This window comes from Sciurus vulgaris, assembly GCF_902686455.1.
Source record: "Sciurus vulgaris genome assembly, chromosome: 3".
Classification (NCBI taxonomy): domain Eukaryota; kingdom Metazoa; phylum Chordata; class Mammalia; order Rodentia; family Sciuridae; genus Sciurus; species Sciurus vulgaris.
This window is the reverse complement of record NC_136463.1, coordinates 45,012,914-45,027,262: the sequence shown is the minus strand read 5'-3', so window position 1 is coordinate 45,027,262 and position 14,349 is coordinate 45,012,914. Positions and strand designations below refer to the sequence as shown.

The window sequence follows — 14,349 nt, the reverse complement described above, 5'->3', positions numbered from 1 at the left end:
TTCACGTACAGAGAAACAACATGTATCCCATTTGTTTACAATAAAAAAAACCCTAAAAAAAATAAAAAAAACAACAACATGAGATTAAATCAAGTACAAAAAAAGAGGATGCCATCAAGAGGCATAGTAAGCACAAGATGTGTGAGGCTGCTGCTAGATCACACAGCAGTTTTATGGTAAACTTTTTCCTTCGTAAGTAGGAGTTTACTCCAAAATAATGATTAAAAATATAGTACAATAAATACATAAAACAGTACCATAGTTGTCTAATATCATTATCCAATTTTATGTACTGTACATAATTGTTTGTGCTATTCTTTTATACAATTGACATCATAGTCACACAAACACACAAGTAATGCATTGTGCTATGATGTCACTAAGCTGTAGGAATTCTTTAACTCCACTGTAATCTGATGGGACCGCCAGCATATATGGGTGTGTCATTGACTGAAATGTTGTTATATGACACATGGATAAATATTAGTGAGGTATTCTGCATTTTTTGGTATTAACTCTTCAAACCTGGTGTGTAGTTTACACATAGAGCACATCCCAATTTTGACTAGCCACATTTCAAGGGCTCCAATACCCTATGTGGCTAAAGGCTACCATATTTAGAGCATTTTGTAAGAATGATTATAGAAGACTGACTTGGTCCCCAAGCCTCATAAAACATACCCACACTAAAAGACTGGTTTCCTAACCACAGTTGACCTCTGGGAGGACTGAGGCTGCCCCAACACCAAGCTCTGATCCCTGGGCCCCAGAAGGCTGCACAGGGTCAACACTTGACTCATACCTAGCCAAAACAAAAACAAAAACAATCAAACAAAAATAATCTGACCCAGGTTTTTGCTTGTTATTTGACTTTTTTCATTGTTTTTTAAAACAAATAGGAATGAGCAAAAAGAGTTCCATCTCTTGTAGGAGTCATGGCATGCTGGCCACCATGCTTCATACACATGCTAGAGGAGGTTGGGTGTCAGTGGGCATCAGAGAAATAAAGGGGCAGAGATAAGTAGAGACATGCATCAGAAAAAGTGTCCTGGGCTGGTCTAGCCTCTCTTAGGTCTGGTCTTACACTCTTGTCCCTACAGTGACATGGAAACCTTAGAATCTGTTCATCATATATTAGCCCTCCAGATCCACAGGTTCTTATCCTCAGATTCAGTCAACCTCTGATCAAGAATATTCTAAAAAGAAAATCTGCATCTATACTGAACATGCCTAGACATTTTTCTTGTCATTATTCTCTAAACAGTACAGTATAACATCTACTTTCTTACATTGTATTGGGTATTACAAATTATCTAGAGATGAGTTAGAGTTTTGGGGAAGTTATGAATAGGTTATATGCAGATACTACACCATTACATATTAAGGCCCTTGATCATTCATGGATCTTGTCCGTGGGAAGTGCTGGAACAAGCTCAAGCCAATGTCTCATCATATGCGACCCAGTGAGCCCTGGGTTGTCTAAACAGCCAGGATGGGGCGGCCTGTTGAATCTGAGTACTCCAGGTGCTCGAGTACAATGAGAATGATTTACACCAACATCCCCGATCCTGTCTGAACTCTTTGTTCCTGCTTTGTTCTTTCACTGCTCCCACAACTCGGCCACAATGGAAGGTGAGTATTTAATTCTACTTTCGGTGGTCTCGTCTCACCATTTTGACCCATTAAAATCCTATGGGGGGGAAGCTGCTTCATGAACTTCTGAAGAGTACGTGTCTTCTGTCCCGCTGGTCGGGCCGTAAGCGCGAGAAGTGGCGGTTTTGGAAGATGGACAGCCATGGGAAAACTATGAGAAGAGAAATGGTGACATACAGGAGGGAGAACTGATGACAACGAAAAGTAATAAAAAACCAGATCAGAGGTTCAGAAAGCACTCACAAAAATACTGCAATCCCCAGAGAAAAACAGTGAGTTGGGAACAAGGCTAGCTGAAGTGCGATGAAGAGGATAATCTCCAGGAGAGACATTAGGATGTATACTTGACTAAGTGTGTATGTGGGAGGTGGGAAAAGCGACACAGCTCCTAAGGATAACCTTAATAATCCTTCTTGGAAAATTGTATGGCTACGGCATGGCGTTATTCCTCATGTGTGGAGGACAACCATATCTTGGTGGAATATGATGAGTCCAGTTTTGGATACCTTAAATTGAATTGCTAGGGGAACATCTTGGTAGAAGGACAAAGATCTGTTCTAGAAACAGGAAATACAGATGAGGGAGTCAATAAAGGGCATAAGTGAAATTGCCTTGGAATGGTATTTTGGATGAGAAGAAAGTGGTTTGGACCTTTTGGAGTTGGTTAAGTAGAGCAATTTTGCCAAGTTTTAGGTGTACACAGTACCTTTATTTTATTATGTGGTGCTGATGATCAAACCCAGGGTCTCATGCATGCCAGGCAGTGGAGACTAATGATGGTGACTTCACTTTAAGAGGGGCATTTCTGGATTTCTGCAAGCAGACTTTCTATCTCCAGTTCTCTGTCTTAATACTCTTCTTGCACTAAATTTCGAGGCTAAATTGTTAGAATATTGTTGAGGTGTGTTCAAGTGCAGAAACCTAAATCTGCAGGTAGAAATCTAGATGCTTAATTTTTCCAGCACTGAAATAGAAAAGAAAGATGGGATGCCTCAGAAGAACATTTAAAAGTCAAGGGGAGACAGGACATTAGAGTTCATAGACTGAATGATTAGAATAATACACTGTGGGGTCTGGGTTGAATAGGAAGCAGGTCTATATGTATGTGTTTAAGTTCACTGTACCCACACAAACATACACATCTTTACACACAGAAGTAACCATCAACAGCCTCATGCATGGCTTTCATATATCATTGTTCAAGTATTAATGTCCCTCAAACTGTCCTTTGTACAGTGAATTTAAACTTCAATGTGTCACCAAAAAATGACTTCAATCTCTAGTTCAAAAAAAATGGATGACAAATATCCTTAGGCTTTGTAGCACCTGGAGTTCTCCAAGGAAACATAGTTTTCTTTCCTTCTTTATTCTTGACTACTCTATGTTATTCAAGTTCTCAAATTAGTTTTGTAACAATTTAATTAAAATATCATCATTACTACAGAGAATTTGTGTGCAAAGAAGTAGAATTTTCATGACTGTGGCCTTTTGGTGATCAGGAAACACTAAGGATATCTTAATAAAAGTTTAGATAGAGGGCAGTCACCCATGCATTCTGATCCCCAAGCATCTCTTTTTCAGATTAGTGAAAAAGCATGCCCACTGGAGTTAGATTTCATAAGAAAAATTTTGATCTTCTATTTATTAGCTTTGCCATCCTCTGATAAGTCACTTAGCCTGTCTGTATGCCTTTTACTCATCTTCAAAATGTATGTAGCAACATATCTACTTGATAAGGATGTTGCTGTATTGAAATGCAGTAATAGTACTTCAAAGTGCCTGGAAGAGTGTCAGGCACACTGTGAACATTCAATAAGGGTTACCTGTTACTATGATTAGTTAGCCTTCTGCAATATCAGCAACTGGGATCAGCAAGCTGAAATCTTCTGTACATCCTAAGGAAGGAACAGGCCCTCTTTTCCCTGAGTGTGCCCTCCAACACCCTTACAACCTCCATTTCCAATTTTTGGGAAGCTTTCATTCATGACATTCAGAATATGCAACTTAGGATCATAAAAGAGTATTCTGCAGGACAGTGATGTTCACTCTGTGGATTTAAGACTATTAGTACCAACATCACCTGGGAACCTGTTTGAAATATAAATTTGCGGATCCCTAATATCTTCTAAATCAGAAATTGGGAATAGTACCCAAACAGTTTAAAAAGCCTTCTAGGTCATTTGAATACCTTCTACATACATGAAAAATATTGCCTTTGGGTATCATTCTGGGCAAGGATTAGAAAATAAATTCACCACATATGGTATAAAAGAAGATCTTTAAATGAATTAAATTAATGAACTTAGGTGTGTCCAGAGTTAGAAGAACAAACATGGGATATTGAAACACTCAGAGATGGGATATTGAAACACTCAGAGATGGGCAACAGGCAGGCAGGCCTACCCACTGTCTGAAGGGGCAAAGGAAGAAAAATCATTACCAGAACCCAGAGAGAACTGTACCTGACAGAGGGCCCACCTGAGGAATTAGGTATCATGGGGAAATTCAGATGTGAAACACAGGAGACACAGAGAAAGAATACCTTAACTTCTCTCTCCTCTTACACTTTGGCCAAATCCAGCTAGGAGCCAATCATCAGAAGAGCCCAGAAGAGCTAGACCTCAGGGCTTAACTCCCAGTACAACAAACACAGTGAAGAAGGGAGCCAGGAGTAGATGGCAAATATACAGTGCACAGAATACAGAGCCAGAGCAGACAGGGAAACAGAAATGGGAGCTGAGGACTCCCATTTGCAGGTGTGGTGGTACCTGCAAGGCAGATGACATTTCTCCTCTTTGTACCTCCAGTTCACAGGACGAGAATGGTAGATACCAGTTTTAGATGAGAGGATGTTAACTTAATTGAACAAACATGATTATCTGTCATGAGCTTGATGCCATGCCAGGCCATGAGGACTCAACTGAGACACAAACAAACAAAACTCTTAACTTACATGCTGGTTCAGGGAGACAGAAAACAAACACATGGGTGCTATTAAGTGTGGTGTAAACTCTCTGGAACAGAGATAAAGTAGGAAAAAGGAACAGAAAGTCATGGTGGAGGTTGCTTTTTTGTATAAGTGGTCAGGAAATATTTCTCTACTAAGGGGCAATTGAACAGAAAAATTGAGGAAATGGAGTGAGCCATGAAGATTTCTGAGGGAAGAAGGTTCTAGCTGTGTAGATCAGCAAGTACAAAAGTTCTTAGGTGAAGCCAGAAGGAGGAGTGGGACAGTCAGTGGAGGAGGATCAGAGGCCAGGGGTAACGTCAGAGGTAGTCCATAACAAAGTAAGTCCATAGTGAAATGTTCTTGTTTGTGGTTGGGAAGAACCAAGAGGAAGAATTCAGAGATGTATTATCTGTGGTCAAGTCCCAAGGTTTTAAGAAATAAAACGTTTGATAATTGTTAAAAAAAAAAAAAACCATATGGATCTATTTACTGTAAAGCAAATAGAGTATGATGTCCACCATGAAGTTCAGGTAGTGTTATGTGAGTGTTCGTTATATGATTCAACTTCTCTGTCTGCTTGTAAGTTTTTGTAGTAAACTCTTAGCGGAAGGAAATCTACTTATTTTCTGACCTCACTATTTCCTCAGTTTCTCTTCTATTCTCTGAAGTATTAGTTTTCTTCCTCTACCCACAAATGTAGGTAGAAAGGAGATGGTAAGGGCAGAATAGGATGAAGGGGTAGGCACGGTTCAGTTCCTTCTACTACTCCTTCCCTCAAGCCCTGTCATTCTCTAGAATAAGAACAGTAGACCTCAGGAATTCAGAGAGCAGAAATCCTCTAACATGAATATGTGCTTTTCCCTGACATTTTCCCTGTGGAACAAGTTTCACAAAACATCAACCTACTGATGACAGAAGTGGCCAACATCTTGCAATCCTGATGAAACACTCCTATATATCAGGCCTTTTTTTAAAAAATTTTTAAACATTCCTTATAGAAAATACTTCAATATATTCCAGAAGTAGTCCTAATGATCTATTATTGATAGAATATATGCATTCATTTAAAAATCTAAGTTAAAAATGTGATATTAGGTGAAGGATAATAAAAACAAAAAATAATGGAAATGAGGTTGAGTCCATTATGATAGAATAATAAAAGTATGTGACCAACCCTTGAACTACATTTACTTCTCATGGCAACTAAGGTGTTACCTTCCCTCAAAGTCAAGAAAACAGGAGCTCAGGATGGTTCCATGGCTTCTGTGAGATCTCACAGCTGGAAAACGGCAGAACCAGGTTTCCAGGTCAGGCTGCCCTGACCAAACGCCAAGCTCCTCTATTCCACCAGACTTCTACTCCCAGAGGAACAGGGGAACACAGGTATTCATCAAATACTCTGGACCTGCCAGGTACCTGGTAACCTTTCTAAGCAGTAGGTTCAGACCTACAAACAACAAAACAGCAGAGAGTTCCTGCTATCCTCGGATTTTTATATTTCAGTCACAGGGAGACAAACATTAAATAAGCAGATGTGTGCAATGATATAAGAGCCTAGAGAGAAATTAAGAGAGGGTAAGGAGGGCGAATGGAAGCCAAGGGGCACTCTGAGTACAGTGGTCAGGGATGACCCCTCTGATAATGTGCCTTCCTGGTAGAGGTAATAGCCAACACCAACATGCTGCTGCAGGAGTGTGGCTGGCATGTCCGAGGGACAGTTGTCATGGTCACTAGGAGATTGTGGTCAAAGCTGGGGAAGAACATGACAATGTCTGAGAAGAAATGGGGCCAGGTCTTGGGGGCATCACTGACTACTGCAAGGTCTTTGCTTTTCATTCTGAGTGAATGGAGAGAGCCCTAGAGAGTTTTAAGCAGAGAAGTGACACGTCATGACACGACTTTTGTGCTAAAAGGATCACTCTGGTTTCTGCTGCAAACAGAATATAAAGTATAAAGATGAAAGCAGAGTTTAGTGAAGCCAGGACAAGAAAAGGTAGATGGCTTGGCAAGTTACAGTTGGTGGAAATAGGTTGCTGTTGACATGTATTTTTAAGCAGAAGTGATGCATCATGGACACGAGAAAAGATCCTGTGCCTGAGCAATCAAAAGGATGGTGTTGCTATTTGTGCAAAAGGGAAGATTCGAAGGAAATTTGAAGGGTGGGGAAGGTGGAGTAAAAGGAATCAAGATCCAATTTTGGACATGTTATCCCTTGGGCAGCATGTAGACATCCAAGGGGCAATGTCACAGTGGCTGTAGGAGGCTCCTGGCTGGAGATGGAAATTTGGATGTCATCCATATACAGTGAAAAGCCATGATAGGGCTGGGGATATAGCTCAGTTGGTAGAGTGCTTGCCTTACAAGCACAAGGCCCTGGGTTCAAATCCCCAACACCGCAAAAAAAAAAAAAAAAAAAAAAAAAAAGCCATAATAATAGACACTATCACCTAGGAAAATGGTTCTCAATGGTGATAGTGCTGCCCTTCTGGGAGTATGTTGGAAATGTGAGGTATATTTTTTTCCTGTCACTATTACTGGACATGCTATGATAATGGGTGGCAGGATGGGAACTCTAGATGTCCTACAATGTATGTGACAATTTTGCACAAATTATTTCTCCACCACCCACACAATTTTCTCAGATTCTGTGACGTTACATAGGTGGAACACCCCTTTCTTATAATTCAGTCCTAAGGCTTCCCTTCATTTTACACATAAAACTCTTAAGACATACTGAACTTTCTGTTTTTCATTTTTGCAGTACTGGGGGTTGAACCTACATGTACTCTACCACTGAGTTACACTCCCAGTTCTTGTTACTTACTTTTATGGTGAGACAGGGTCTCAGTAGGTTGCTGAGGCTGGCCTGGTACTTGAGATCCTCCTGCCTCAGTCTTCTAAGTCACTGGGATTATAGGAGTGTGCCACCACACCCAGTGACACACTGAACTTTCTAAGAATATAGCTATCATAACAAAACAAATTAGAAGACTGCACTTCATTTGACTCAGAATTTCACCAAGAGCACTCACTATTTCAAAAACAATGATGTGTCATTGACACAAGCCTGGGTCAGACTGCATTGTCACTTTCACATCCATGAGCTCTCAGGAGCTGCTTGGGTCCTTTGCACAGTCATGCTTAGGCATTTGCAGATGGAAATACATGTCATTTAATACTCTCCTTTTATACTAGATTCTGGATACTACATTGATTTTTCAAACATCTGCTTGCAGGTTGGTGAAACTATCTATGAATTTCAGCTCAGAACAGCAAAGGAGGTGTCAGGTGTAGCATGTGGAGAATCTCTGATATAGATGATGAATGTAGCTGGAAAATAGGTGAATACAAAGACTGTGCCCTGGGCCCGCCTAACATTAGAGGTGAATGGGGATGAGGAGGAAGGAGAAAATGAGAGAAGAATGTATTACCGGAGGGAGGACATAATCAACAGTGTTGATGAGTCCAGAGAAAGAGACAGAGATAGATACAGAGAGATACAGAGAGAGGAGAGGAAGATGGAGAATGACTAGATTGTCCGGGTTGGGAAGATTATGGGTGATCTTGAACCTCATCCAGGGAGGTGATGGGACAAAATTGCCTAGAGTCCACATAATCCAGGGCAGATGACCCTAATTTTTGTTTTAAACAATTCCTAGATTTCCTTTCTCAATCCCAGACCACCCCTGCTACCAGTCATTTGTTCTGTTCCCTTCAGTCAAGACATGCTGGTGCTCTGGAACTCTTCGTTATGAGCCTATATCCCTGTCCTGAAAGCTCACTGGTTTGCCTACTGCTCTCTCCAGTCCTCCCAACCAGGGCAACAAGGATCACCACAGCCTTGTCCTGGGCACTTTAGTCTATACCTTGCTGAGCCGGGACTCAAAAGCCAAGGAGGTTGAAGATTTAGAACTCTTCATGCCAGAAGAAGCGGTGGGAATGGGCCGTGCACGTTCGGGGCCATGGCCTCCCGCTTTGACGACAGGACTCCAGGGCTTGGCTGCGCTCTTCATGTTTGTCCTAGGGCGGGGGGCTGTCTTTCTGTAGAAGAGCAGAAAAGGAAAACATGTGTCTCCGTAACTTGAACCTGCCAAGTGACATGGGTAAAGCTTTACCCCTCTAGACTGCTGTCACAGAGAATGAGCACTTATGATTTGGCCAGAAAGAGAAAACTCTATTCCCAAGATGACACTTTTGTATTAGGATAATTTTTACGACTCTAAAATAGACTTATCCAAATTATTGAAATGTGTAATATTTAATGACACTCAGACATTATCTTTTGGCAAATTAATAGCTTATTATCCATCAGAGACACCTAACAGTAATGTACCAGGTGTACACGCACACAACAGGACGGCAGGAGTCAAATCAGGAAACATGCATAAGCTTTGCAGCTTTCGGGCTGGCAGAGGAATAACCTACCTAATTTCTAAATAGACATAAATGAATTACTTGAAAGTTAGAATTCATGGAAGAACAAAATGACTCTTTTCTTCTTTTGGATAAAAATGGTTATCATTTAAAAATTAATAAATCATATTTCAATTGGTCAGATCTGACATTATGGGGCAGAGTTACTGCTCTGACTAAATCATTTTATGAAATAAAAATTGTTCAAAGTAGCAGGATGCAGCTAAAGTTCTTGGGTGAAATCCACATACTGAGAGACTGGGAGGGTGGCCTGGATATCACCACTGGCAATCAGTTGTAAAAATTATCCTAGTCTGTCGTTACTGAGCCAGAAGTGGCTGGCCCACCCCTTTCCCTGATCCTCTGTTCCTTCTGTCAGCAATATAACAGAACTGGATTAAATACCCTCCAGGGTCTCCTTCAGCTCCAACCCTGCCTTTACCTATCCCTGGGAACTCTGATGGCCAAGAGTATGACACAGGGCACCCAAACCAAAGTGTTCCATCCTTTGAAAAAACATCAAAAAACACACTTAAAAAAAAAAAATACTCACTTAGAGCTGGGGTGTAATCCCAGCAGTTTGAGAGGCTGAGGCAAGAGGATTGTGAGTTCAAAGCCAGCCTCAGCAAATTACCAAGGCTCGAAACAACTCAGCATGATCCTGTCACTAAATAAAAATGTTAAAAAGGGCTGGGGAGCTCTCAGTGGTTAGTGGCCCTGGGTTTGATCCCTGGTGAAAAAAAAAAAAAAAAAAAAACCTCATAGGCCTGGGATATAGCTCAGTGGTAGAGTGCTTGCCTAGCATGGGCTAGGCCACTGTATGTTCCTGTCTTCTTTCTTGGCTGGAAGAGAACATTCCAAGTGATAATACTCTCTCCCCAAGAGTCATCTAGTTCCTCCTCCTATTTAAACAAAGTGATTAGCTGTGGGCATGGGTCCACGTGTCAGCCTGTGATGACAGCAGCGTGTGACTGTCACTACTGGTGAAATACTCTTTTTTTTTAATTGGTTTTTTTTAGTTTTACATGTCAGTCGAATCCATTTTGACCTAATTATACAAGTCTGGAATATATCTTGTTTTAATATTCTTTTAAAGACTTTGTGATTCGTTTTCCATAATGTTTCTGAGAAAAACCACACATGATTTCAGTTATATGATTAGCTCAGAACCTTATTAATCTCAGCCTGGTTCCAGGTTATCATGATTTTAAAAAAAAATCTGTATAAGAAAAGCAGCTTACTTCTCATGTATTTTACTGATGTTTAGCAATGATTATTTTTCTTTCTCAAACTACGATTTTTATTGCTGGTTTCCACAGCAACAGCAAAAGAATGTTTAGGTTAAGACCTGTTCAGTAACTAATTTCATTACGACTCCCTCCCAAGATAAAATGAACTAACAGAGTCTAAATGATTCTTGAAGAGAATTAGTAATGACTACAGATCCAAACAGCAACACATCATTCTGACTTAGGGAAATGATTGAAATAAAATATCCATTTAATCAACACCACCTTTTATGGATGATTAGAACTACTTAGAAATGACTACTACTTTAGGAACACATAAGGTGATTTTGCAATGCATCTAAGTGTTCCAAAATCTTCCCAGGTAATCCCTGAAACTCACCCAAAAGATAAAAAAATATATATATGAAGATGAAAAACAGCAAGAAAAGGAAAGGACATTATCCTTGCAATCTTTTTCTGAATACTTCAGGAATCCAAGTAGGAAGGAAGGAGAAGAAAGGGAGGGAAGGAAAGAAGAAAGGAAGAAAGAAAGGAGGGAGGCAGGCAAGTCATGTCAGTCAAAATTTGAAGATCTTGTGGCTGGAGTTGTGACTCAGTGGTGGAGCACTTGCCTAGCATGTGTGAGGCACCGAGTTCAATTCTCAGCACCACATATGAATAAAAATAAAGGTCCATCAACAACTAAAATAAAAAATTTTGAAGAGCTTAACTGCTCTCTTAATCTCTGGCAACAGATCTGATGATCTCCTGAATGTTGCATCCAAAAATGTTCAATCATTTTTCAGTCTGACGAGTTGCTTGCTCTGAGGGAAAGTTCTGCAGGTCACTTCATTTGTCATATTACGCCTTTCTTTACCATCCTTCTGAATTCAGCTGTTATTCCCAAATGAATATCCCCAACGAACTCTTCTCGTCTGGACCCCTCCTATTTCCCATGCTATTTTCTGAGTATCCTTCCTTCCTTTCTGCCATCATTTATTTTCTTGAATTCACCCTTGTATTCATCCATCAGCTAGATTCTTTCCTTCCAATCCCATTTTCTTTCAGAATTTATAATGTACAATAATGAAATCACCAATGTCCTACTCACTGTAACCAGGAAGAAATGCCTGTAAGAGAAAATGCCCAGGATGTGATGCCTGGGAGTGGCCTCATGTCACCTGCTATGGAGAGACGATAGACTCTGCAGGTCGGTGCAGACAAAAGGATGGGAAAGGTGTGTGAGGAAGAGAGCTGTTCCCACTTCTCCATCAGAATGAATGGAAGCCTTGCTCCCTGCTTCCCAGGCTCCAAGTCTCAGGATCTTATTAAAAATCTCCTGTCTTCCACTCCGACCTCAACCAATATCTTCTTGATGCCATTGAGATCTTCTGGAGGCTTCTTTCTTTCCCCTGCTGTACCCACCCCCAGTTTGGGGTTTTCTGGAACAGACAGATATGACCACTGAGCTGTCTACCTGTACAGCATAGCCCATGTTAGCCCAGCCCTCTGTCCACTTGCAGAGCCTTTGGCCCAAAAGGAATAGCTATACCCCTTAGTCCACTCCTAGCTGACTCCAGGCTTCCATCCAATTCACTTCCCATTGCTCCTACTACCCTCTTTTCAGACCCCACCCTTAGGCCTGGCTCTCTGACATGTGGAACCAGTTAATCACATAAATGCTGCAGTGACAGATGAGCAGCTATGCTATCCAACTCTGAGCCTGGCAAAGCACTGCTAAGTGTTCTGTGAGGAAGGTTCATTAAATCCTTGCTACAACCCTATGAGGTGTCACCCCCTGTTAGGGTCTAAATGTTTGTGTGCCCTGCCACCAAATTTGTATATTAATACCTGATCCCCAGAGTGGTGCTGTTAGGAAGTAGGGCAGCTGGGAGGTGATCAGGCCTCACAAATGGGATCAGTGCCCAAGGGGTTTGTTTGCACCTTCTACCAAGTAAGGACACAGCAAGAAGGCACCATCTATGAACTAGAGAGCAAATGCTCACCAGACACTGGATCCATTCGTACCTTGATCTTTGACTCCCCAACCAGCAGAACTGTAAGCAATAAACTTCTGCTGTTTATAAAACACACAGTTTATGGTATTTCCATTATAGCAGCCTAAATGAACTAAGATGTTCCCATTTTACAGATGAGAAAACCTTATTAGGCTCTGGGAAGCCAAATGACTTGCCCAAATCACAGATTTTATCAGGAGCCAAGATTCAAACCTAGTTTAAATGAACTCCAAAACCTACACACTTAAACACCAGGATGGATATGGTCTCTCGAGATAATCTCTGTTCACATGGCAAGGCATGAGGGCTTGTGGATCAAAGGCACCTGGTCCAGATGCAGTTTCAGCTTGACTGTGAGCTTGGGCATGCTTTTTGAGCACTATGATTCTCAACATCTTCACCCAATAAGACAGAGTTGAATGATGACTTCAAAAAATTGTGAAGCCTAAATGAGAAGGTTGGTATCAAATGCCAGGCACATAGAATGCTCTTAACAAATATGAGCTGCTTTCTAGACAAAATTGTTGATTGTGTTAAATGGAGGCCTTCTCTGTTCTATTAACTCAACAACACACAGCGACAGATCAATTAAATATTCAGGGAAGGAGGCAGACAGACATACCAAATGTGAGGAAAATGCTCTTTTTTAAAATTTTTTTTTAGTTGTAGATGGACACAATGTCTTTATTTATTTATTTTTATGTGGTACTGAGCATTGAACCAAGTACCTCACATAGGAAGAGGAAACCGCTCTACCACTGAGCAACGGCCCCAGCCCAAAAATGTTCTTCTTACAGAGCAATCTATTTTCATTTGGAAATGTGAAAGGGGGAAAGTAGAAAGGGCAATAAACACCTAGGGCAGATGCCTTACAGTCATTAGAATTGCTGCCAACAAACCCCAGCTGCTGAAAGATAAACACAGGTGGAATGCTGGCTAAGTAATATTTTCTAATGGATAGGAATTAACAACATAAAATGAATAGATGGTCTCTAAGTAAGTACAAAACAGCGGGGGTAAAAAGTGTTTCTTAAAAGTCTCATAAACATCACCAAAAGTCAAATCATTCGAGGGAATACTGTTAAATCGAGAAATCTGTTCCCAAAGAGAGTAGGAAGTGAAGAGAAAGGGGCAGACAGAGGGTGTTCCCAGGGATGTTTTCTTTTAATTTTTCAAACATTTTATTTTCTTACCAAGCTTCTTTCCTGTCCAGAATAGTGTAAGACTTGCCTTTAAGCTATAACTCATAAATTATACAGCATAATGTAGGAAAGAAAAAAGCGAGGGAGGCGGGGAGGGAGGAAAGGAAGGGAGAGGGGACAGCTATTTTAGGAATACAATGAGGTGCTTGGGCACAGGGAAGGTCAGAGCCCATGCTCTGAAAACATGTTATTTTGCTACTGAATCTCCGCCTTCACAGCCTGTGTTGGGGATTATCTTGGGTCTCTTGGTTTTATTTCCCTTTTAAGGCAAGAAAATGGGAAAGTGATTGGGAAACCATTCTGGATAATCAGAAAATAATGACAAGCCTGTGAGAGTGGGAGAGGGTGCTCAGGTCTCGGCTGCAAATACAATAAGCAGTAGGAAGCGGAAAGCTAAAGCATTCAAGTCTGAGAACTAAGAAAATAAGAATGTGCACATAGCTCAATTACCATGGGACTCAGCAGGAAACAGAATATTAGTGAATGGCATGTTGAAAATATCTAGCTAGAGCTTGTCAGAATATGTGTTGAGTTTGCTACTGAGGTAGTGGTCCTAAGCCTGGTAGGGGACATATGGCACAGTATGGAGGCATTTGCGGTGGTAACACCTTGGGTGTTACTGGGTAGAGGCCGGAGATGCGGCTAGAACTATAACCCAAAGAGCAGTCCCATGAAATATGTGGCCTAAATGTCAGCAAAGCTGAAGTTGAAAAACTGCTGTAGGGGAAGAAGGAGAGTCCTGGGATCCTGGGTTACAGAGGGACACACAATGCACCCAGTGAGTTTCCCATCTAACATGGAAACATTACTGTACCAAATCTGGTTAGGGAACAGCCAAAGAAACCCCAGACTTAAGTGGTGACCACAGGAAATTCTTTAAAAAT

At 41.0% G+C, this 14,349-nt stretch overlaps 1 protein-coding gene across 5 annotated transcripts in view; it reads right to left on the bottom strand.

The window, feature by feature from the left end:
• The window catches only part of SPECC1 (sperm antigen with calponin homology and coiled-coil domains 1), a 274,574-nt gene that overhangs the window by 212,388 nt on the left and 47,837 nt on the right, over positions 1–14,349 (bottom strand). For all 5 annotated transcript variants that reach the window (XM_079131656.1, XM_079131660.1, XM_079131661.1 and 2 more), the window contains exon 2: positions 8,470–8,644. In XM_079131656.1, the coding sequence (XP_078987782.1) occupies positions 8,470–8,616 (147 nt within the window). In that variant the 5' untranslated portion in view covers positions 8,617–8,644. The remainder of the gene's footprint in view (positions 1–8,469; positions 8,645–14,349) is intronic.